The 23450-nt window shown below is 32.9% G+C and overlaps 3 protein-coding genes and 1 pseudogene across 3 annotated transcripts; 2 read left to right on the top strand and 2 right to left on the bottom strand.

Annotated features, from left to right (window-relative positions):
* The first annotated feature begins 2908 nt into the window (after positions 1-2908).
* Positions 2909-5290, top strand: LOC114725775 (momilactone A synthase-like). The gene is made up of 2 exons (XM_028912337.1): positions 2909-2979; positions 4415-5290. The coding sequence occupies exons 1-2, from the start codon at positions 2942-2944 to the stop codon at positions 5190-5192; spliced, it is 816 nt and encodes a 271-aa protein (XP_028768170.1). The 5' UTR covers positions 2909-2941; the 3' UTR covers positions 5193-5290.
* Positions 5291-5797: 507 nt separating this feature from the next.
* On the bottom strand, positions 5798-8020 carry LOC114725784 (probable 3-hydroxyisobutyryl-CoA hydrolase 2). Its single transcript, XM_028912345.1, has 8 exons — positions 7931-8020; positions 7291-7375; positions 6846-6931; positions 6624-6745; positions 6422-6482; positions 6213-6314; positions 6027-6128; positions 5798-5860 (listed from the first exon to the last, which is right to left on the bottom strand). The coding sequence occupies exons 1-8, from the start codon at positions 8018-8020 to the stop codon at positions 5798-5800; spliced, it is 711 nt and encodes a 236-aa protein (XP_028768178.1).
* Positions 8021-13145: 5125 nt separating this feature from the next.
* On the top strand, positions 13146-14601 carry LOC114725783 (momilactone A synthase-like; annotated as a pseudogene).
* Positions 14602-17131: 2530 nt separating this feature from the next.
* On the bottom strand, positions 17132-21947 carry LOC114725782 (probable 3-hydroxyisobutyryl-CoA hydrolase 3). Its single transcript, XM_028912343.1, has 15 exons — positions 21909-21947; positions 21328-21412; positions 21176-21240; positions 20840-20903; positions 20603-20682; positions 20424-20507; positions 19858-19942; positions 19567-19652; positions 19309-19430; positions 18880-18940; positions 18674-18775; positions 18477-18578; positions 18218-18259; positions 17978-18099; positions 17132-17474 (listed from the first exon to the last, which is right to left on the bottom strand). The coding sequence occupies exons 1-15, from the start codon at positions 21945-21947 to the stop codon at positions 17132-17134; spliced, it is 1482 nt and encodes a 493-aa protein (XP_028768176.1).
* Positions 21948-23450: the final 1503 nt, after the last annotated feature.

Here is a 23450-nt window from a genome sequence, read left to right as displayed (position 1 = left end):
GGATTATGACTTCTATTATGTTATTTGTAGATTGCCTAATTTTTGTTGTAAATTGATGAATTCTACTTGTAAATCGTCTAATTTCACTTGTTCATTTATACTCAAACAGTTACGTTTGTTTTGTTATATATATATATTTTTATTTGCATTTTATGTTTGAATGGGTTGCTTGTTTGGTGGTTGTAAACTTTTTGGTGTGCCAAGGGGTCATGGGTTCAAACCCTCCCTTGGCCACCTTATTTTAAACAAAAAAAAATTCGGCCACCTGAGCGCCGGTGGCCGGACTTCCGATCTTCGGTGGTCGGAATAATATCTCCGATTAATATTTATTTTTTAATAAAATGAAAAAGAAGGGGCATTATTGTAATTTCACTCTAAATTTTAATTTCAATTTTGTCCCTTGGTCTTGTAGTGAGGTTTCAGAAAGTTTTGGGGGCTCTTTGATATTAATTGTGTTCTGCGGTCCTTCAGTGAAATTCTCCTTAATCAAAGATTATTCTGACATTTTAGACAAGAAAGAACCCATAATAACTAAAATTATATCTATATATATTATTTGAAATAAAAACCATAATTCAAATAATAATAAATATACTATATTAGCATTAAAATTAAAAAAATTTGGTAGAATTGTTATAAAATTTTAAGTAAAGAACATAATTATTAAAAAAAATTCAATAACAAGAAGATAACTTGCAACAACAAATTTCATAATAATAAATAGTGAAATCTCAGTTGTTATCAAGAATTATTTCTTTTAAAAAAAATTCATCCTAATTCTTCAAAAATTTAAAGTCTCAGTACCCACTCGTGGATGCATACCTGTAAATCATATGTATAGTCCCCACTCCCCATCACCTTTAGGTCTTACCTTTTTTTTTTTTTTTGCCTTCATCTGTCTTTTTAACTGCTTTGTTTCAAAATCCTTGCCTCTTAGGTGCTTCATATCCTCTTTCCTTTTTCAGCATTCTAAACTTGACCTCCTTCAGTGCTCAACAAGAAAAAGACCTGTTTGATATCACTTTTTTGAAAACAACGTGGAGGAAAATCCTTCCAAAAATGGAAGTCTCAGCACCTACTTATGGATGCTTACCTGTAAATTACATGTACAGTCCCCACTCCCATCACCTTTAGGTCTTACTTCCCCCCACCCCTCATCTGTCCTTTTAATTGCTTTATTTCAAAGTCCTTGCCTCTTAGGTGCTTCATATCCTCTTTCCTTTTTCAGCATTCTAAACTGCCCTGCTTCAGTGCTCACACGCGAGCACAACGTGGAGGAAGACCTGTTTGATATCACTTTTTTGGAAAACAACGTGGAGGAGGAAAACAAGTTTTGACTCACACGCGAGCACACATCAATTATTTTAAGTAAAAACCATATTTTAGATGATAAATACAAAATATTAGCAAATCGGATCATAAATTATATGCATAGTGCCCATTAGATTAATGATAAACAACTGTGATTTTACGTGATTGTAATTTTTACAAGTGACACTGGTTAAAAGTAATGTTGGCTAATTGTGATTTTTGTTCGGATACTTTTTTTTATTAGTGGTATTGAGAATAGGATTATGTTTGGATTTATTTATCAAAATCACTAATAAACATATAAGTACAATAAGGGTAGATAAGAGAAATATAATTTAATATAATTCTTATAATTAATGATTATTATTTAAATATAATTTTAATTTGACAATACTTATTAATAAGGGTAAATAGGAGAAATCCTAAATGTTGAAACCTCTATCGTGATTTTCCAATCGCAAAGCTACTCCCAATAGCTTATCCTCAAACGTGCGATTGGGACTGAAATCATTATTAACCGGGAATTCAAAAAAATTTCCCTAAACAAGATAAATAGACTCTATAATCATTTATTTGAGTTTAAACGAGTTATTACCGCTTAACCAAACAAACGCGTTGTCACATGACCTTCAGAACGATTGTCCGTCTCTTCCGTTGTCCTCTTACGGTCTTATGAACTTTATTTTAAAAAAATTTCATTCTAACCCTTCCAAGAATTATTTTTTTTAAAAAAATTTTCATTCTAATCCTTTCAAAATTTAAAGTCTCAGTGCCATCTCATGGATGCTTACCTGTAAATCATATGTATAGTCCCCCCTCCCCACTCCCCATCACCTTTGGGTCTCACTCCCCCCCCCAGCTGTCATTTTAACTGCTTTATTTCAAAGTCCTTGCCTCCTTGGTGCTTCGTATCCCTTTTTTTTTTTTCAGCATTCTAAACCTGACCTGTTCCAGTGCTTAAAAAAAAAGACCTGTTTGATATCACTTTTTTGGATATAGAGAAAATGAAAAAACAAGAAAACAACGCGGAGGAAAACAAGTTTTGACTCCCACGCACACACATCAATTATTTTAAGTGATAAATACACAATATTAGCAAATCGGATCGTAAATTATATGTATAGTCACATCACCTTCAGAACTGATTTTCCATCTCTTCCGTTGTCCTCTTACGGTCTTATCAACTTTATTTTTTTAAAAAAATCCTAAAAATAACTTTTTAATTTTAAAATTTTAAATTAGTTTGCCATATTTTAATAATAATTGATTATACTTGGAAAACAAATGATAATATATTTTATAATAATTTTTAATTTGAGATTTTTAAATTTAAGCAGTATTTTTTTATCAACTTCAAAATCCTTGTCTCTTATTTCATAAAAATTTAGCATTGAAAATGAGACCTGTTTGATGACATCACTTTCAAGGACGCTTGCATTAAGCCCATTGCGCTTCCCTGACAATGGGTACAGTGTTTCCAGTAATAATGGCATCTGTGCATCATTCTCATCCTTAACGTAAGTCAGGGAGGTTTTCATATGTGTGTGTATATATGTATATAGTTTCGTCTTCTAAGGTTTTCAGAGTCCCTTTGGAGCTATCAATACTGCATCTGTAATTTCTTGCAGATATGGCAAGTCTTCCGCAGCTCGCTTTGGAGGCAACAAGGTATAAACACGCACTGAAATATATATAATCATATGGCTCCTCTGTCTTTTTTGTTCATCTATTTTCTTTTCTGATTTATCATACCATATAGCATTAACTAGAACAATTGTTGTTCATAGTATTTTAACTGTTTGGGTGGTTCATCTATTTTCTTTTCCGACTCGGACTGATTGGTTAACCCGTTTTATGAGTTGGAGTTGGATTGAGTTGAGCTGTTTTGAGCCGGAAACTGAAGCGGATTTTGACTTTTGAGGAGGAGGAGGAAGAAGAGAAGAGAACAAAAGAAGCGGAAAATAAAAATCTCCATGCAAAGAAGGGAAATCTGTAATAGCTTGATACTTTCTGGTTCCCATTTCTTGTGGCCAGATACGAATGCCTGGACCAAAGCCGATGATTCATTAAAGAGGAGAGCCTTTCTCTGATCGGCCGAATCTTAGGAAGACGCCGAATATGGAAAATAAAATATAAAAATTAGAATAGTGACTTGGGTTGTCGATATTTGGACTTGCAGAAATGAGAGAGAGAGAGAGAGAGAGAGAGAGAGAGTATTGGGTGGTGGATGGTTGATGGTTGATGAATGGCGATGGGCAAGACATTGGGAAGAGAACATGTAGGCGTAAAGAAAAGCATATTGTACCTTAGGTAGGGAAAAGATGATTAGTGGAGGGATCATATTTACTAAACTTTTCTTTTTCTCACTCTGCCTTTTATGACGCATTTCTCCACTTTTGTATGAAATTTGATTGATGGAGCTGAATTTTTTTTTTCTCAAATCATTCTAACGTGAAATGGTGTTAAATTTAAACTATGATTGGTAAAATTTATAACATGTACCACACCTTTCTTATTATTACTCGTGATGAAATATATTTGCTACCTTTGGACTATAAACTAACTATTATACTTTGGATCAGAAGTAGTATTATAATTTTACACACACAGAGTTTGGTCCTTAAGCCTGTGGCGTATTTAATTATCTTAGTGAAATTCTTCCAGTTTATATTTTTGAACCTTTTTACAAACAAATATCATATTGATTCTGTGGGGATCTTATGATATTGATAGGATAAGTTTGTCTTTGTTCATTCAAAATGTGTATGTGTGTGTCTCAAAAGGGAATCAAGGCGCGAATGGGGAGCGGCAAGAGAGCAAGGAAGCCAACCCCTCTTTCTTGCGCACTGAAATTGGATCTATTGTTATCTATGTATTCATGTAATCAATCATCAAATTAACTTTCCTTTTATTTTTATTCAAATATTCTGTATGTCTTCACAGTATGAATGTAAAAGATTTGGATTCTCTAATTTAAGATTACGTGTATATTTAGATTAGTGGTAGGAAAAATGACTTTTATTTAATCTAATTTTTGCAAACACAAGGTAAGGTAAAAATCGGTCCGTGAAAATTGTCCACCGACCTCATGCTATGTCTGCAGATTACGAGGAAAGGTAGCATTGATCACAGGTGGGGCTAGGGGAATAGGAGCATGCATGGCAAGGCTCTTCACTAGGCATGGGGCAAAGGTCATAGTCGCAGACATTCGAGACAAACTAGGGCAAGCATTATGCAACGATATCGGTGTGGAATCTGCTTCCTATGTGCACTGCGATGTTGCAAAAGAATCTGACGTTGAAACTGCGGTCAAAACTGCGATTTCTAAGCATCAAAAGCTTGACATAATGGTCAACAATGCTGCCTCAATAAATGAAGCTAAGCCAAGCATTGCTGACAATGAAGTGAGCGAATTTGAAAAGGTTCTTAGTGTGAATCTAACGGGTCCTTTCTTGGGAACCAAGCATGCTGCCAAAGTAATGATTCCTGAAAGAAAAGGAAGCATTATAAATGTGGGAAGTGTTTGTTCAAGTGTAGGAGGGGTTGCAACTCATGCTTATACCAGTTCTAAGCATGGCTTGGTGGGTCTCACCAAGAATGTGGCTGCTGAACTTGGCCAATATGGAATCCGAGTGAACTGTGTGTCTCCTTATTTCGTTGCCAATGTTGCTGCAAAAGATTTCTTCAAATTAGATGATGATGGATGCTCTAGTGTTTATTCCAATCTTGAAGGGATTTATCTGCAAGAAGAAGATGTGGCTGGAGCTGCGCTATATTTGGCTAGTGATGAATCCAAGTACATAAGTGGGCATAACCTGGCCATAGATGGCGGCTTTACTAGTATCAATCCAATTTTTGGTGTGTTTTCAAGACCAAAGTAATGTTATTTGGGACCATCGGTTGTTAGTTATTTGTCTGTGTAACTGTGTCGTAATAAATTTTAGCTATGGATCGGATTTCGTTTAGTCTATTAAAATAATCCGTCCTAGTCACTTCAAGCTAGCTCAGATAGAATAATAAGGTGAAGGTCGAAGTTCAAAGTTCAGAACCACCTCCTCCTCCTCCTCCTGGTGTAATAATAAAAATCAGTTTAATTTCCTCTACTTTCTCTACATAAAAGGTAACATGACCGCTATCATTCTTTTGCTATATTGTGCACCATTATTAACTAAAACAAGACTAAAATAATAAGCACAATACCCAAGACATTAACCCTATCCAAATATTATAGATATCCTTCTAAAAGGCCCGTCCATTACTGTTCCACGTGGCTTCAGTCTACAGCTTGCTTGGGAAGTTTGATCTAAGAGGAAGTTGCAGACGCTCCCAATTCTCATCCTCAACCTCCCTGAAGTATTGATTTACCATTTCTTCAGTAACCAGCTCCAGCTTTGGAGGGTCCCACTAATCCAAACACCAACCCACAAAACAAAATCAACCACAATTGTTATGCAATATTATAATCAGAATCAAATATTGAAAGCCTCTATCTTTCCCTCTGTCTTACCATAGCCTTGTTGTCCTTATCAAACAGCTTTGCTCTTGAACCCTGCAAGAAAATCCAGGCTTTTTAGAGGTGTTCAAATTAAATCAAGCATGCCACAATAGAATATAATTATGATAGATTGATGCTTTCAATTATGAGAAGTGAAGAGGACAGTTCAACAATTAAACAACACCAAAGTCAATGACATCTCTTGTCAAATAGTTCTGACCTCATAGAAATCATTGTTGACAGTTCTTCGCAAGAAATGGCAGCTAATGTTGTAGTCTCGTTTAAGGCATTCTTCAATACTTTGTACTCTGCCTTCTCTCACCTAATCACGTTGATTCAACTTAATTAATTTGTAAATTTGGAATGTAATTTGTAATGATATACGCATCTTCGCATATATACTTACTGATCTAAGCCATATCTTCAGGCTTGTAGGACAAGATTCACGCATGTAATTTAATGCCTCTGTCATCCACTTTTCTGCTCCATCAACTTCTATTTCCTTTTCCTGCGAAAATCATGACATTCAAGCAAGATATTCTTGTCTAAGAAATCTCGACTTTGACTTTTTCCCCCTAAGAATGAAAAATGAACATCAAATTCAACTATGCATACCAAGGATAGAATAATTTCCTCCACGGTTCCTTTCGAGAAGCATTTGTTGATCGTTTCCAGCCTGGTTAATTCGTCAGAAGAATTTTTACTGTAATCATTGTGTCTTATGCTATAAGAAAAGCACTGGTCCTATCATTTAGTTGCGTCTCATACCATAAGAAAAGCTCATGTATAGTAAGAAACAAAATAACAACAGAATTACCTCTTCAAGGGGCTGTTTTCCTTAAGATAAACGATTTCAGTAAATTTATCAATTAATGCAGTAATTGTTGAAATATCTGATGTTGAAAGAGACTGTAGGGCATTTTCCAGCAAATTTAGGCTCTGATGCACACAGGAAAGAGATGTGAACTTTACTGGTTCCAATGTAATGTCAGCAATAAGCAGAGATACAATATTATATTATGCGCACATACAGGCATACCTTGGAAGGAACAAAATGAGTTGCTAAGCCACATTTAACCATTTCTGCTCCATTTAAACGTCTTCCAGTTAATCCTAAGTACTCTCCTATATATGAAACCCCAATTAAAATAATTATCACAATTACAATAGACTCTAGCTTGGTATAACTGAGAAGAGGAGAATGTTCTACCAGTAAATAGACTCTCATTTTTTGTTGCATTGACTAGTTTCAATCAGTTTCAATTTTGTTCGACTTTTAGAGTCTAATGGAACGGATTGAAGTTCGGTTCACTGATTTTTTTTTTTTTTTTGTCTGTTTGGCTGAACGGCTTTGGTCTAATTTACAGTGGTTTCATTTGATATCATGAATTGACTGATTTTTTAGCTGAATTATATTTTTCTGTATTGAATTGTCAAAATTAAATGTTGCTATGGAATAGCAGACATAAAGATTAGAATATTACCAAAATAGCCAGGAAGCCTTGAGAGAAAGTATGAAGCACCCACGTCTGGAAAAAGTCCTATTGATACTTCTGGCATAGCAAACACCTATATTAATTAAAACATAATGCAATATTAGTCCTATGACCACAACATAAATATTCATACTATTGTATCTAGTTATTAATTATTAATTACTAATGTGTATAACAGCTCATGGAAGTTGTGTACTGTTCAAAATAAATTATGATAGTTCAGCTTTTAATTTTTTTTAATACTCTTTCTGATATTATATATAAGTTACTTCTAATTTACTGAAATCAATGTAATTAAATTAGCTGAAGGAATATAAAATTGTCTTAAAATTGAATGCATATCTTATATTTGTCCCCACAAATATTATCATTAAATACTTGCAGTGGTAGGAAGGCATTTTCAAAATAATTCATTAAATACCGCAAAAACAAATGCAATGAAAACCGATTTATATTAAAGATCATGACTTTCTTCTAAAACAAGTCTAATATACTATCTTCAGTCCTAATTATAAGGTTTCGTTTGTAGATCTCGTTCGTAGACTACAAATGAGGCCGTACAATTAGAATCTGAGGTAGTGTATAAGATCAAAAGAAGTATGAGAGAAAAAGAAAAGATTATACATACACTTCTTTCGGTGACAACTCTAAAACTAGTGTTCATAGATAGACCGGCACCTCCTCCCATAACCACCCCATTAATAAGAGACACCTTCATATTAATAATTAGGGAAAACCATATTGGAGGTACTTATACTTTTTTTCAATTTTCAATTTGGTACCTATGTGTTTTTTGTTCTTAACTAAATCTTTATTTTTCCTCTATTAACATCATTAATCCTTATGTAGAGACTAAAAATATCAATAGAACAAAGTTATAAGAACTAATGTTGCTAAAAAGATAAAATTAAATGTTTAATTAAAGGGAAAAAAACACATAGGTACCAAATTAAAAATTGAGAGAAAGTATAGGTACCTTCAATATGGTTTTCCCTAATAATTAAACCATTAAATTTCTCTTTCATACGATTATAACTTAGAAATTAATTAAGCTGGCATATTAGAAAGCTCACCACTGGCTTTTTGTAGGTTGCTATCAAATGGTCTAATGTAAGTTGTTTCTTGTAAAAGCTTGCTGGATAAGTCCAATGTCCTATTTCCAACAACGTTATTTTAAAGACGAATATCTTTGAAGATCAATCACATGAAGACACGCAATATATATATTATAATAGTAACACTTTTTTAATTAACCTTCATGCAATATGAAGAACATGTTGAATTTTAATAAGCACTGTACCTACCCGCAATTGAAGAAGTAACTACTGATATCACATCACCACCAGCACAGAAAGCCTTTCCATTGGCCTGTGTTCAAATACAATAGAAATGCTTTCTGTATATAATTGCAACTACTAATGTAGACATAAGATATCAGTACGATGTTAGGAATATAGTTCAATTAAGAAAAGTCTTTTTTTTTTTTGGGTGAAATAATTAAGAAAAGTCTATATATGTTATGGAGTTATATTTTATCGGGTTGAAGAACGTTTGAGTCTTCGAGACTCATACCCTATATGAGAATTATGCTTATACTTCTATTTTTCTTAATTCTTCTATTATATCAGCATCCAAAATTTGTTTAAATTTAAACAATGAAAGATATTATATTATACGGTCGAGAAATCTGCAACTGCTCATTTACCTTTAAAATTATCAGTTTTATAGATGGGTCATTCTCATACAACGTCAATCTCTCCTTCGTCAGACTTATCTGCAAAAATAGAGAGAGAAATCATTGATTAATGTTCGACTCAACGTCCTTTAGCATTTAATAAATGATTTATTGTTCTCCAAGTTGCTTCCCCCAGCTGATCTTTTAATTGTAGACAAATTGACACTTTCATATGGACAGGTATGGGAATCTTTTGTATGGGGGAAAATTTCAAAAAATTAGAGTTAATCTTGACTAGAAAATTGTTCTAAATAAGAGTCAAAATCAAGGACTTTGGCTTCTAATTATTACGCAATTTTCTATTCATGATTTTTTTTTAAATTTTGTATAGAAACCTATAAATAGGAAGTCCAAAGTTCAAACAATATATTCCATCCAATAATCGTTAATAAGCTAGACAACTAATTTTAAAAAAATTAAAAAAATTAGTTGATTTAGTTATTTAATTTATATAAAAAAAATATATGTTGGTTTTCTTGGCATATCCTCTTCAATATTTTATAATGAAAATTGTCTCATATGAAAACCCTTCGTCTAATACGTACATTAAGAGTTGGGGGTGTAAAATCTTTGAAAATTTTTAAAAAATTAAAAACTAAACCATTTTTTTCAAATAAAATATCTAAATGTCACTCATTTTATTTAGAATTTAATAATTAAAAGAATAGCAAAAAAAAAAAATATTTGAGAAGAACTCCAAAATTAAGGCGCAGTTGACAAGGGGCAGCTGACTCCCCTAGCCTGTACATTAATAGAGATATAGTTTGAAAGAAGCTGTAAATTTAATAAATAAAGTGCATTGGATTTGGAATTTTAGATATATTTAAGAGTAAAGTGAATTGTTTTTAGTATTTTGCTTCTATGTACATTAGAATCCAAAGAATAGATTACAATGTATTGAGAGAAAATAGATGAGAGACAGCTAATTAACAGAAGCAAACTCGACTAACCATTTCGTGATTCAGACTATTCAGCTTATGAGACCTGTTTAAGATGACTGCCTTCACACAAGAATTTCCTGTGAAAAGTACCTACCAGACGACAAGGCCATAGAGCGTAAAAAAATTAAAAAATAGAAAATTTAAATAGTATGTTTTGAAAAACATCAAAATATCTCTTGCTCCTAGTTTCTTCAAATCACAAATGAAGGAAATGAAAATACAAAAGCAGGTGCGTGCATGTGGCAGACTCCCCAATCTAAGCATCTCTCCCCACCTTCTCCCTCTCCCACACTATATTTTAAATTTTTATTCTCTTATTATATGTTTTTTTTGGGCAAACTATTCCTCATTAGATATCTTGTACAATATATATAAGGGAAAACTTAATGACAAAGGAACGACACGAACCTGTTATCATTTCTTACATTAGCGTACTGTTTGGTTGGAAAGTTTTCAAAAAGAGGAGAAGGGAGGGGAGGATAAGGTAGGAGAAACTATGTTTGGTTCAAAAAATAGAGGTGAGGGGAGAAAAAAAAATTAGTCTTTTAAGAAACCAGAGGGAGGGAGAATCAGATGGAGAAAATATAAGTACTTGGTTGTCTTAAATATAAAGGTTAATTTGTATAGATTATGAAAATTAGATAAGTTGGTTATATGTAAAAATATGTAGTTATTTTAAAAAAATAACCCTCCTTTTAATAATTTTTATTGGAGTATTATCAACAAAATATATAGGGAAAATCACTATGTAGTCCTAAAAATGAATATAATTATAAAAAAAAATCTCATAACAAGTAAATGGTAAGTTTAAGTGATCAAGTCCCGAGTTCTCTCCCTCAAATCCCTTTGTAACTAACGACCAACGAATCTAGTTTTCAAAATAAATAAAAAATGGGGGTTAAAAGCTACACTACTTATGAGATGTGAACAACATAGCTTATTTCAGGTTTCGTACAAACATACGGGTTTAATTATCGTCAAAGGATGAAGTATTGATGAATCCAATCAAGTGACTAAAATAGCATGTAAAAAGAAGGGGAAATAGAAATGACAGATTAGAAGCTTATCCAAAAAAAAAAGAAAAAAGAAAAAAGGAAGAAATAGATACCTGCTGGTTTGTTTCTCTTGCGAAGGTTAAAGTCAAAGCCATAGTTCAGAAGATTTAACCCCCCAAATTCTCAACTAAAAGTGAACGAGGAAGTGCAGAACTCGATCCTTACAAGTAATGATATGGTTGGGATCTACACACACACACGCATATATACGTATCTCTATAATTTTAAGGAATCTTAATTAGTACTTTTTAAATTCTTTTGCCCTTATCGGCCCACTGTCTAAGAGGTTATTTAAACACTTATTAGTCCCAATTACTCATGCCAACAACCAAGGTTTTGGCTTGTTATGCTTGCATAATTTTTAAATAATTTTTTGACCAGAACATATAATCGTTAAACTAAACTTTTCGTTACTGCTTATTGGCATATTATTCATATGCGTTACATCATTTAATCACGCCAACAATTAAGCATATAAAAAATTGACTCTGATGATTTTGACAAAGTTCGAAATCAAATTTAACCAACAAAACTTCACGACATTTACATTAGAAATAATGGAAAAAAACAGTAGTAATGATATAAAAATATTTCTCTTAGGAAAATGGTTTTTATATGATAAAGGTCATCATTTATATATGAGAGTCAACTGTTACTTTGATTAATAATTATAAAACAAACTCTACAGTTCCAATTAAACAAAATTAAATATGATACTTAATGCTTATTTTTGAAATAAATTATTTACAAATTATATAAATATATTAAAATCAAAATAGAATTTTATAGAAATAAAATGGCATAATAATCATACGATGCAAGATCGACTCCTATTATCTGACTTCTATATATTTCATCGATTGTTGATTATTTTTTCCATGTTATCTGATTGAGTATTTTGGATATATATGACAAATTTACTTTTCATCGACGACATGTACTAACGATTCACACGAATCATTTAAAATTTCCATGACCTGAGCATCTATTTTATGATGATTTGACCATCCTAATTTGACAATATATATGAACTCCAAACTTTCTTAATTTAACAAAATAAAGCTGTATCTGGACATGTAAAAAAAGCAATGCCATTGGTCTTACATTTGTAAATGATCTTATATATAATATTGTTGCTTAAGCTCATTAATTTTTTTTTTAAAAAAATTCATCTTAGGCATGAATGAATTAAAAAAAAAAGAGTAAGAAATAATTTAAGGAAGATGATGAAACTGCTGCCGCCCCTGTTTTCTGACCCAGTCATCTTATTCTGATGTCACCGTTGTCGCGTCATTATCCTTTAGTTTACAATTTTTAACAATGTTTCACATATATATATATATGTGTGTGTGTGTGTGTGCGGTGTTGTAATCAGAAACTAGACATATAATATCATATTATTAAAATGTAATTTAATATGTACATATATAGTAAATAAAATAAATCACTATACATTTCATAGAATTTTTTTTCAATTATGAAAAACTGAAAATAAATATTTTATGGAGCGTGATGCGTGAATTTGTTCAAAATATATTTGATGATTTTACAAAAAAATAAACAGCAAACGACAAAATATTTAAACAAATTGTTTTAATATTCAACAATAAAAGTTTATAATACTGATGTAATAAAAAAAAGTTTATACTGATAATTGGTAAACTAAAAATACTAATAAAAAATTGAAATCCACTAATTTCATCAAGTGGTAAATAGAAGAATTAAAACAATAGAATTAAATTAAATTAAAATGAATAGAAAGGTCAAAGCGCCACATGACCCATGTGCTATATTGATTTTAAAATCCAATAAATTAAGCACCAGTGTGCCATTATTTCGAGAGAAAAATTGTGACAATTTACTTAAATCAAATTCAAAGACCCAGTGAAGATGCTTGGAACCAAACAATTTATCTCTAACCGACCACGTGATAAGAATAGATAAGGAAGATTCCTCGAAGAGGATGCCAAATTTCATCTTAAGATGGTTGTGTGTATATATATGCACTAAAGTTAGGGAGGTTTTCATAGATAGTTTCATCTTTCAAAATAAGAATACTTCAGAGTCCCTTTGAAGCTATCAATACTACTACATCTGTTATTTCTGCAAGATATGGCAAGTCTTCCGCAGCTCGCTCTAGAGGCAACAAGGTATAATCATGTACACACACGGACACACACACACACACAGAAACCATATGGCTCTTCTTTCTTTCTTTCTTTTTTTTAATCTATTTTCTTTCCTGATTCATCGTACGACATATAGCATTAACTAGAACAATTCTCCGAATTGTATTTTAACTGCTGTGGGGTTTTTCTTATTTATTACATGACTATAAAGATTATTCGAAAGCAGAAGACAAAATAAAATCACTATCTAGTCATCTTGATTATTATAACCCAAGGTGAACTTGTTAAAATCCTACTCAGTTTGTCAATTTATTAACTCATTTATCTATCAGATCAATCTGTTGCAAAGTCGGAGGTTTAATAAAATTCATGAATTTGATAAGTTCCTCCTTTTCGTAAATGGACAATTGATTTTTAGTGAAATAACTTGTTCACATAGTATCCCTATGAAGTGTCGAACTCCCGGATTTATAATATATATGAAACAAAGAACTGGTAAAACTCGAAATCAACTTGTCATTTTCCGAAATTTTAACTTGTTAATTTGTGAGGCAAGATGAAAAATGAGAAGAGATTTGAAAATGCTCAAGAAAAATTGTTATTTAAAACATTATACTTAATTCAAGGTTACTTTTGACCCTTTGGATATATGTGTGCAGATTAAAAGGGAAGGTAGCACTGATCACAGGTGGGGCTAGGGGAATAGGAGCATGTATGGCGAGGCTCTTCACTAGACATGGGGCAAAGGTCATAGTCGCAGACATACGAGACGAACTAGGGCAAGCAGTGTGCAATGATATTGGATCCAAATATGCTTCGTACGCCCACTGCGACGTGACAAAAGAATTCGATGTTGAAACTGCGCGGTGAAAACTGCTATTTCTAGGTATCAAAAGCTTGACATAATGGTCAACAATGCTGTCTTAATAAATGAAGCTAAGCCAAGCATTGCAGATAATGAAGTGAGCGAATTTGAAAGGGTTCTTAGTGTGAATCTAACGGGTCCTTTCTTGGGAACCAAGCATGCTGCCAAAGTAATGATTCCTGAAAGAAAGGGAAGCATTATAAACGTGGGAAGTGTTTGTTCAAGTGTAGGAGGAGTGGCAACTCATGCTTATACCAGTTCTAAGCATGGCTTGGTGGGTCTCACCAAGAACGTAGCTGCTGAACTTGGGAAATATGGGATCCGAGTGAACTGTGTGTCTCCATATTTCATTGCCAATGTTGCTGCAAAAGATTTCTTCAAATTAGATGATGATGGATGCTCGAGTATTTATTCCAATCTTGAAGGGGTTTATCTGCAAGAGGAAGAGGTGGCTGGAGCTGCGCTATATTTGGCAAGTGATGAATCCAAGTACATAAGTGGGCATAATTTAGCCATTGATGGGGGCTTTACTAGTATCAATCCAATTTTTGGTTTGTTTTCAAGATCAAAGTAGTGTGGTTTGGGATCATCTTGTTTATTGTGTTACTGTGTTTCAATCTCTATGTAATAAATTTCAGTATCAATTTGTTTAATCTATTAATTAAAATAATCAATTTTAGCCACTTCAAGCTAGCTAATAGGTTTCAGAAGTAAGGTCTCATTCATTGAGTGTGCGTGTATAGTCAACAAAATTAAGATAGCATAAAAATGTACGAAGAAAAGGAAGACATATAGAAACAAATAAAAGATTAAAATATTAGAAGAGAAATAAGCTGGCCCGTTTCTTTGACATAGGTTAAACTGATTGAAGCCATAGACCAGAAAATAAGTGACGAGCAAAAATAGAACTACCGTTATACTACCTATGGTCCTTAATATAAGACCTTGTTTGACTTTTATTTTGATCTTAAATATAAGACCCCAGTCCACTTTGTTTCTCATATTTATGTATTTTTTTCAAGGTAGTCCTTCTAACAATAATAGTTTTAGCCAATACACTTGATTAGCAAGGATATTTTAGAAAAGATAACACCTATGTATTACAAATAACTAACTTAACTTCTTTTCTTAATCTTCTTAAATTAACTAACTAGCTCTTATAAGTAGGATCGGAAGTACTCCCTCCGTTCCTTATTATAAGAGACGAATAACCGAATTACGTTGATAAAAAAAACAGTTAAAATTAGTTAAGAACAATTAATATGTAAAAAGTATAATTTTTTTTCCAAGAATGCCCTCATTAATAAGGAGAGAGAACAATTGTAATTTATTAAAAAAAAGAGAAGTGGGAAGGAGAGAGAGTGTGAGTTGGAGACAATAAATATGGGTAAAATAGGAAATCAACACAAAAAAGTAGAGATAACTTTTAAGTGTCTCTTATATATAGGAACATGCTATAAGCACCAAATGTCTCTTATAATAAGGAACGGAGGGAGTAGTAATTAAGAATAAGGAATGTATATAACATTAAACATAAACACTACCGTTAGAGGAACAAGCATTCGCATCTTTATATACTCCTCCAGTTCTTAATATAAGACCTAATTATTGAGTTGGTTTTGGTCCTAAATATAAGACCCATTTATCATATTTATCAATTTTTTCTAAATTACCCCTATGGGTACTCCCTCAACTATAATCAAGTAGAAGAGGGAGATGTGGTATTAAGAAAGATGATTATGGTGTTTTAGGAAAAACGTATCACATTTCTTATAATTAACTAACTTATCTAACTTCCTTAATCTAATCAAATTAGTTAAATGGGTCTTATATTAAGGATCGGAGGAGTATAATGTTAAAGCATACTGCGCCCTCATCATTTGTGAAGGAATTAGAATGTGACTGCGTCTGACGTTGGGGCTCTGTCAAACCATAGTTAAGCTCATCCAAATGATGGATCCAAATCGGTGCGAAATCTCTCTATTGAGCCCTTTCTCCACTGCGCCTCCATTGAGTAAAGAAGGCATCGTTGTTTACATTAAAAAAGAATTGGCCTTTTCAATTCAGTTCAGCCCTTCTACAATCTTGTATCAGTTATGCACATCTCGAGCCTTTGTTTCCATGAGAGAGGAGGATGATTTTTGACATAGAGACTTTGTGTTCAAAGACCAAGGTAATCTTATTGTTCTTGTTGAAATATCCAATCATGAGGGAAGCCATGGAGAGATTCCACTCCGACTAAATACCGTCTCCCTCCTTTTTCCTTCCATTTTCGGCTGCCTTGCTCCAATCAACACAGAACCACGGTTGCGGCAGAGTTGGAGCAGATTGTCTGGAACTAAGGCCCTTTTTGGCACGTAGATTTAATTTTAATGGATTGGAAATGGGATTGGGATTGGATCTGGGATTAGGAATGAAGGTTATGTTTGGTATGAAGTAATTAGAAGGAATTATTTCACTAATTTTATTTTATAATTAGACCTGAAATGTGAGAAGGCAAAAATATCCTTGCCTGAACTTCCAACACTATTGGTGAGAATGGAATCGCCGTTCTTCTCCTTCATCTTCTCGCATTTCTGCCGCCCCATGCCTTGTGGCCGTCACCTCTATCATCCGCCGCTGTTCCAGTTGCTCTACAACATCTCTAGCCGTCGTCCCCACCATCCTCTGCCACTCTTTCGATTTTCCGTTTTCCATTGTGCGTCATCGCCTCTCTCCGTCAACTCCCAGCGCCACCGTCGTCACGTCTCTTTCTCTATGTCTATGCTGCTGTTCCTCTTGGTGAGATTTGTCATTCTGGTTCTGCAGTGGCTGTTTGAAGCTTCATTGATTAGGGGTTTAGATGACTTGATGCGACTGGACACGACGGTGGAAGGAAGATATAGAGAGAGAGAGAGAGAGAGAGAGAGAGAGAGGAGAAGACGACATGAGGAGGTGCGATAGGGACGGCAGCAACAACGCAGGAGACGGACGCCGAAACCATTTTAAAGGTGAGGGTACTTTTGTCCCAAAAATTTTCAATCCCAGCACCGAAAATCCATTACCGGGGGATGGTGGGTTTAAACAATCCCACCTTTGTGACATTGCCCAGTCCCAGGTTATCTTCAATTCCTCCTACCAAACACCACAAAATAGGCAATCTTAATACCGATCCTAGCACCAACCTCCATAATATCACGTACCAAACATGACCTTAGGTCGGTGGTGACCACCTCTCCGCCACTCTGACATTTTTCTGTCATGTTCATTGTGCTATTAAGTTGGAGTGGGTGCGGTTTGCGTAAAATGAAAGGAGGAAGGAGGGACCAAAGGAAGAGGACGGTGCTTAATGTGGAAAACAGTGAACGGCTGTGATTGAATGTGTGAATGAGCGGTCCGGATTGCTCAATCGGAACAATGTCGTAATTAAAAAAGAATTTTGAAATACCGATTGTGTCAAGGTTTTTCCTTCAAATCAGGGGCAATAGTGTAAAATCAAAAACATTTCCAAATTCCATTTTGACAGTATTTGTAATATTCTGACCTCATACAAGGGGTTGTTTGGATATCCAAAAAAAAAAAATTTTAAATATTTTTATATAAGTTGAGATAAAATTTTATCTCACATATTTATTTTTATATAAAATTAATTTTTAAAATTATAGTTTGATTTTTATCTAAACATTTCTTTAATTTGGTTATCTTCTGCTTAACAAGAATCCGGGCCTGCCTGTTTTGGACCCAGCACTTGGCCCAGAAGCTTTAACAGTTTCACCTAGAAAAGAATTCTAGAAAATTCATGTGGGCTTTCGACTACGACAAGTCCAAGCTAAATTGTGCAATATTATTAACTAAAGCAAGACTAAAATAATAAACCCAACATCCAAGACATTAATCCCATGCAAGTATTACAAATATCCTTTTTCAGGTGAAAAGGCCTTTCCAAAACTGTTTCGCATGGCTTCACTTACAGCTTGCTGGGTAAGTTTGATCTATGAGGAAGTTGCAGACACTCCCAATTCTCGTCTTCAACCTCCCGGAAGCACTGATTTACCATATCTTCACTAACCAGCTCCAGCTTTGGAGGATCCCACTAATCAAAACACCCAACACATAAGTAACATCAACCAAAATTGTTATGCAATATTACAATCAGAATCAAACAAACATTGAAAGCTAATTAAACCCTCTATCTCTCTCCGATGTCTTACCATGGCCTTGTTGTCCTTATCAAATAGCTTTGCTCTGGAACCCTGCAATAAAATCCAAGCTTATTCAAATCAAATAAAGCTTGCCACAATAGAATATAATCATGATACCTTGGTACTTACAATTATGGACACGCGGTGAAGAGGACAGTTTGACAACTAAACTATACCACGTTAATGATACTTCTTTTTAATTAAATTATACGACCTTTACACACTATACAAAATGATTCTTATATTTAGAACTGGAGTTAATACTGACCTCATACAAATCATTGCTCACAGTTCTTCGCGCGACATGGCAGCTAATATTGTACTCCCGATGAAGGCATTGTTCAATGCTTTGTACTCTGCCTTCTCTCACCTCATCACATTAATTCATCATTTTCATTAATTTGCAATTTTTTTTAATGCAGTTTCTAATAGTATATAGTGCTACATCATAGTATATGTACTTACTGATCTAAGCCATATCTTGAGACTTGTAGGACTAGATGCACGCATAGAATTCAATGCATCTGCAATCCACTTTTCTGCTCCATCAACTTCCATTTCCTTTTCCTACGAAAGTTATGACATTCAAACAAGATATTCTTGTCCAAGAAATCAAATCCCCATTTTGATCTTTTTTCTAAGAATGAAAAATCAAATTCAACTATGCGTACCAAGGACAGAACAATTTCCTCCACAGTTCCTTTTGAGAAGCATTTATTGATTGTGTCCATTCTGCACAATTTGTCAAATGAACTTTTACTGTAAACTAACAAGAGAATTGATAAAAAAAAAGTTGTTCGGCAATGAAATCCCTACTTTTTTTGTGACTGATAATATTGGTTTATTGTTCATCCACATGTGGTGCATTAACTATGATCCTAAGCATTTAATATATATATATATATATATATATATAAAGCAAGATAAGCAAATCAAATAGATGGGAAAAACGCACAAGCATATATATTCAAAAGAAGCACTATCATAATTAATTCATATGCATAACAATTCAGCTTATTTGCTGGTGCTATCATTTAGTTGTGTCTTGCGCTATGAGAAAAGTGTGTATATATTAAGAAACAGAATAATCACAAAATTACCTCTTCCAGGGGCTGTCTTCCTTAAGATGAGCTATTTCAGTAAAGTAATCAATTAATGCAGTAATCGTTGAAATATCTGAAGTTGTCACAGACTCTAGGGCTTTTTCCAGCAAATTTAGCTTCTGTTGCATGGAGGAAAGTGATGATAATATATAATGCCGCATTATTCTGTAGTTTCATGTTGTGGGAGAGAATATATACATATATATATTTATATGCAGGTGAAGGGGTAAATTGTATATATGTTTATATGTATACCTTGGAAGGGACAAAATTAGTCGCTAGGCCACATTTAACCATTTCTGCTCCATTCAAACGTCTCCCTGTTAACCCTAGGTACTCCCCTATATATGCATGTGATGTAAATTGGAGAATCAAAATAAGCATATTTGCTTGAATAAGAATGATAAAATCTATATAAGCCACGATTACATGGATCATTTGTTTTGTATAGTTGTTATTAGAATATTTTCTGCATCGAACAGTTAAAATTAAATGTTGATAATGGAGTACTAGACAGAAACTCAGAAAGATAGATTAGTGTATTACCCAAATAGCCAGGAAGCCTCGAAAGAAAGTATGAAGCACCGACGTCTGGAAAAAGTCCTATAGATACTTCTGGCATAGCAAATACCTATTGATTAAATTAATAATGGTACGAGATTAGTCTAATGACCACAATAAATTGTATTCAATATAAATATCAATATTACTCTAACTAGTTACTAATTATGTATTATTAACCATGTATAATAGCTAATGAAGGATGTGTTCCGCTCAGAAGAAAATATGCATAGCACAATTTTTTTTTTGAAAAGTTGAAATTTATTTACTTCTTCCAATTTTAGATATAAGTTACTTCTATTAAATTTATTGGAATCAATATAACTTAGTTGAAGCAATAAAATTGTCTTAAAAGTGAATCGTCTGTCACATTTCCCCTCGCAGACATTATCATTAAATCCTTTCACAGTAAAGTAGAATGTAGTAAGAAGGTATTTCCAAAATAACTCATTTTTCACCTGAACAAAATAACTCGACTTTCTTGTAAAACATGTCGAATATATAAAATCGAAGTGAGCATGTAAGAGAGAAGGAGAAAAGATGAAACATACAGTTCTTTCAGTGACAATTCTAAAATTAGTGTTCATGGATAGACCGGCGCCTCCTCCCATGACCACTCCATTAATGAGAGACACCTTCATATTATTAATTAAACCATTAAATTTCTCTTTCAGATGATTAGAACTTAGAAATTAAAATATATAATCTGGGGGGAGGTTAGCAAGCTCACCACTGGCTTTTTGTAGGTTGCTATCAAATGATCTAATGTGAGTTGTTTCTTGTAAAAGCTTGCTGCATAAGACCAGTGTCCTATTTCCAACCACACCACTATTTTAAACACGAACATCTTTGAACTTCGAATGAAAATTAATCACACACAGCCACGCAATATATATAACAGTAACATGCTTATTTTAACCTTATGCAGCATAGAAAAAAAATGTTGACTTTTAAACGTTTTACCTACCTGCAATTGAAGAAGTAACTACTGATATCACATCACCACCGGCACAGAAAGTTTTTCCATTAGCCTGCATTCAAATAGAATAGAAACGTTCAGTCCAAAAAAAAAACAGAGAGAGAACAGAAATGCTTTGTATATAATTACAACTTTAATTTTAATATAGACATAAGACATCAGTACGATGTTAAGAGTATAATTTAATTAAGAAAAGTCTATCTATGTTATGGAGTTATAGTTTTCCTAACTCTTCCATATATTACACCAGCACCCGAAATTTTTTTAAAAATAAACCTAAATAACGAACGATTACGGTCAAGAAATCTTCAACTTCTCATGTACCTTTAAAATTATGAGTTTTACTGATGGGTCATTCTCATACAACGTCAATCGCTCCTTCATCTGACCTATCTGCCGAAAAAAAGCCAAGAAAATAATGTGTTGGGAGAAAATAGAATAGAGATGGCTAATTAATAAACAGAAGCAAACTGGACTAACCATTTCGTGATTGAGACTATTCAGCTTATGAGGCCTGTTTAGTATCACTTCCTTCACAAAGGAATTTCCTTCGAAAAGTACCTACACCGACAAAAAAAAAAATCAATATAAAATACTATGTACGGCTTATTATTCAACATTTTATCTGGCCTATTGATCTAGACATCTAGTGCTTGTAAAAGGCAATGGGAGGAGTACAAATTAAAAAATGTTTTATTAAAAAATATAAAAGTATATTTTTTTTGGGAAAAATATCAAAATGTTTCTTGCTCAATATAGCCTCCTCTCACTCTCGTATATTATCTCGATTTCTATTAATGGTAAAGTATGAAATGAAAAAACATATAAGAGCTAGTTCAAAAATTTATTTTGACTTTAAACATAAAATCTCAATCTTTTTTATATTATATTTGTATATGATATATAAGTTTTAAAAAAGGAAAATAATCTAGTTTTCAAACTCTTTGGAGCAGGGGGAAATAGAAATTATTAAGGGTATGTAAAAAGAAGGGGAAATAGAAACGACAGATTAGAAGTCTGCTAAAAAAAACAAAAATTCATTGGAAGAAGTTGATACCTGGTTTGTTTCTTTCACAAAGGTTAATGTCAAAGCCATATTTCAGGAAATTAATGACTCACTGATTCTCAACAAGAGTGAACGAGAAAGTGCAGAACTCTAATGATATGGTTGGGATGTGCATATATGAATAGAATGTTAAGGAGTCCTAGTGCTTTAAGTCAACTTGTGAAGGGATGGGAACACGTCTCTGCCGTACATCACATGGAGCGGCGTGCTCCTCACGATTTAGCCTCTGATTGTGATCAAAGTTAAATTTTTTTAAATACAAATTTAACACATGATTTGTGTTTAAAGTTGACTTTTTTTTTTTTTTAATCGATTAACAGTTCAGAGCTATTTAAAAATTGAAACAAATGCTTTCAGGGCTCATTACCGGTTTTGATTATTTGGCCCACGTTATTTTTCATTAAAAAAAGCGTTTTTGGTTAATTCAAAACTTCTGAATCTCAGTTATTGATGTCAACAACGAAGGTTTTGGCTTATTATATGCTTTCATAATTTTTAAATATTTTTTTTACTAGAGCATGATCGTTAAATATAAAATAAAATAGCCTGATAATAATCATATAATGGCCGACTTATATAAACAATAAAGAAATAGTACCAAATATCCAAACTAAGTTGACACGTATGAATAAGCTTGTCGAATTGATGATTTTATAAAACTATAACGTAGACTTGTAATGTAAAATCTCAAAAAGCCTGCATAGCTTCTATTAAAAAAAAACAAGAAGAAGAAGAAATAGTACCAAATTCAAGGTGTTATCTGATTGGGTGTATTAGATAAACAATAAATTACGAATTATTTAAAATTACCATATATTTAAAATTCATTCAGCATGTATGTGAATGAATTAAAAAAAAGGAAGAAATATTTAAGGACGATCAAATTGCCACCCATGGCCATGTGTTCTAACTTATCATCTTCTCATGTCATCATTGTTGCATCATTATCCTTTAGTTTACGTTCGAAATTAAAGCCCTGAGTTGCAGATTTTAACAACGTTTCATCTACTGTGTTATGCGTTGATGATATGTTTATATAGAGTCCTTTGGCCCAAAAAAAAAAGGTTTATATAGAGTCCAACAATGAAAAATATCATAACATTTTACTTCTATTAATGAAATAACAATTATACATGAAGTTACATATTTTATTCTTAAAATATAATATAGAATAAAATTAAATAATCAGTATACATGAATTCATAAGCCAAAGTGACATGTGATCCATGTGCTATGTTGATCATAAAATCGAATAAAGACGCGTGCCATTTTATATTGCCGAAAAGTATAACTTCAAGATCACAACATTTTACTTTTACTAATGAAGAAATAATTACAAAAGAAGCTACATATATATATTACTAAAATATAACAAAGAATAAATTAAATAATTAATATACATGAATTCGAAAGCCAAAGTGTCGTATAATCCATGTGCTATATGTTGATCTTAAAATCGAATAAAAACACGTGTGCCATTTTATACATTGCCGAAAGCTATAACTTAAGAAATCATAACATTTTGCTTCTATT

The sequence above is a fragment of the Neltuma alba genome, unplaced genomic scaffold, assembly GCF_004799145.2.
Source record: "Neltuma alba isolate B1F8T4 unplaced genomic scaffold, ASM479914v2 tig00012277_pilon, whole genome shotgun sequence".
Lineage (NCBI taxonomy): Eukaryota > Viridiplantae > Streptophyta > Magnoliopsida > Fabales > Fabaceae > Neltuma > Neltuma alba.
This window is presented reverse-complemented; position numbering and strand designations above follow the sequence as displayed.

Coding starts and splice junctions, on each gene's coding strand:
- LOC114725775 (XM_028912337.1), top strand. CDS start 2,942: ATGGCAAGTCTTCCGCAGCTCGCTTTGGAGGCAACAAG. Junction 2,980..4,414: donor CTCGCTTTGGAGGCAACAAG/GTATAAACACGC, acceptor CTATGTCTGCAG/ATTACGAGGAAAGGTAGCAT.
- LOC114725784 (XM_028912345.1), bottom strand. CDS start 8,020: ATGAAGGTGTCTCTTATTAATGGGGTGGTTATGGGAGGAGGTGCCGGT. Junction 7,376..7,930: donor GAGTTGTCACCGAAAGAAGT/GTATGTATAATC, acceptor TAATTAATATAG/GTGTTTGCTATGCCAGAAGT. Junction 6,315..6,421: donor AGGAAATTATTCTATCCTTG/GTATGCATAGTT, acceptor TGATTTTCGCAG/GAAAAGGAAATAGAAGTTGA.
- LOC114725782 (XM_028912343.1), bottom strand. CDS start 21,947: ATGGCTTTGACATTAACCTTTGTGAAAGAAACAAACCAG. Junction 21,413..21,908: donor TTGTGAAAGAAACAAACCAG/GTATCAACTTCT, acceptor TTGTCGGTGTAG/GTACTTTTCGAAGGAAATTC. Junction 20,904..21,175: donor TAAAACTCATAATTTTAAAG/GTACATGAGAAG, acceptor ATTTGAATGCAG/GCTAATGGAAAAACTTTCTG.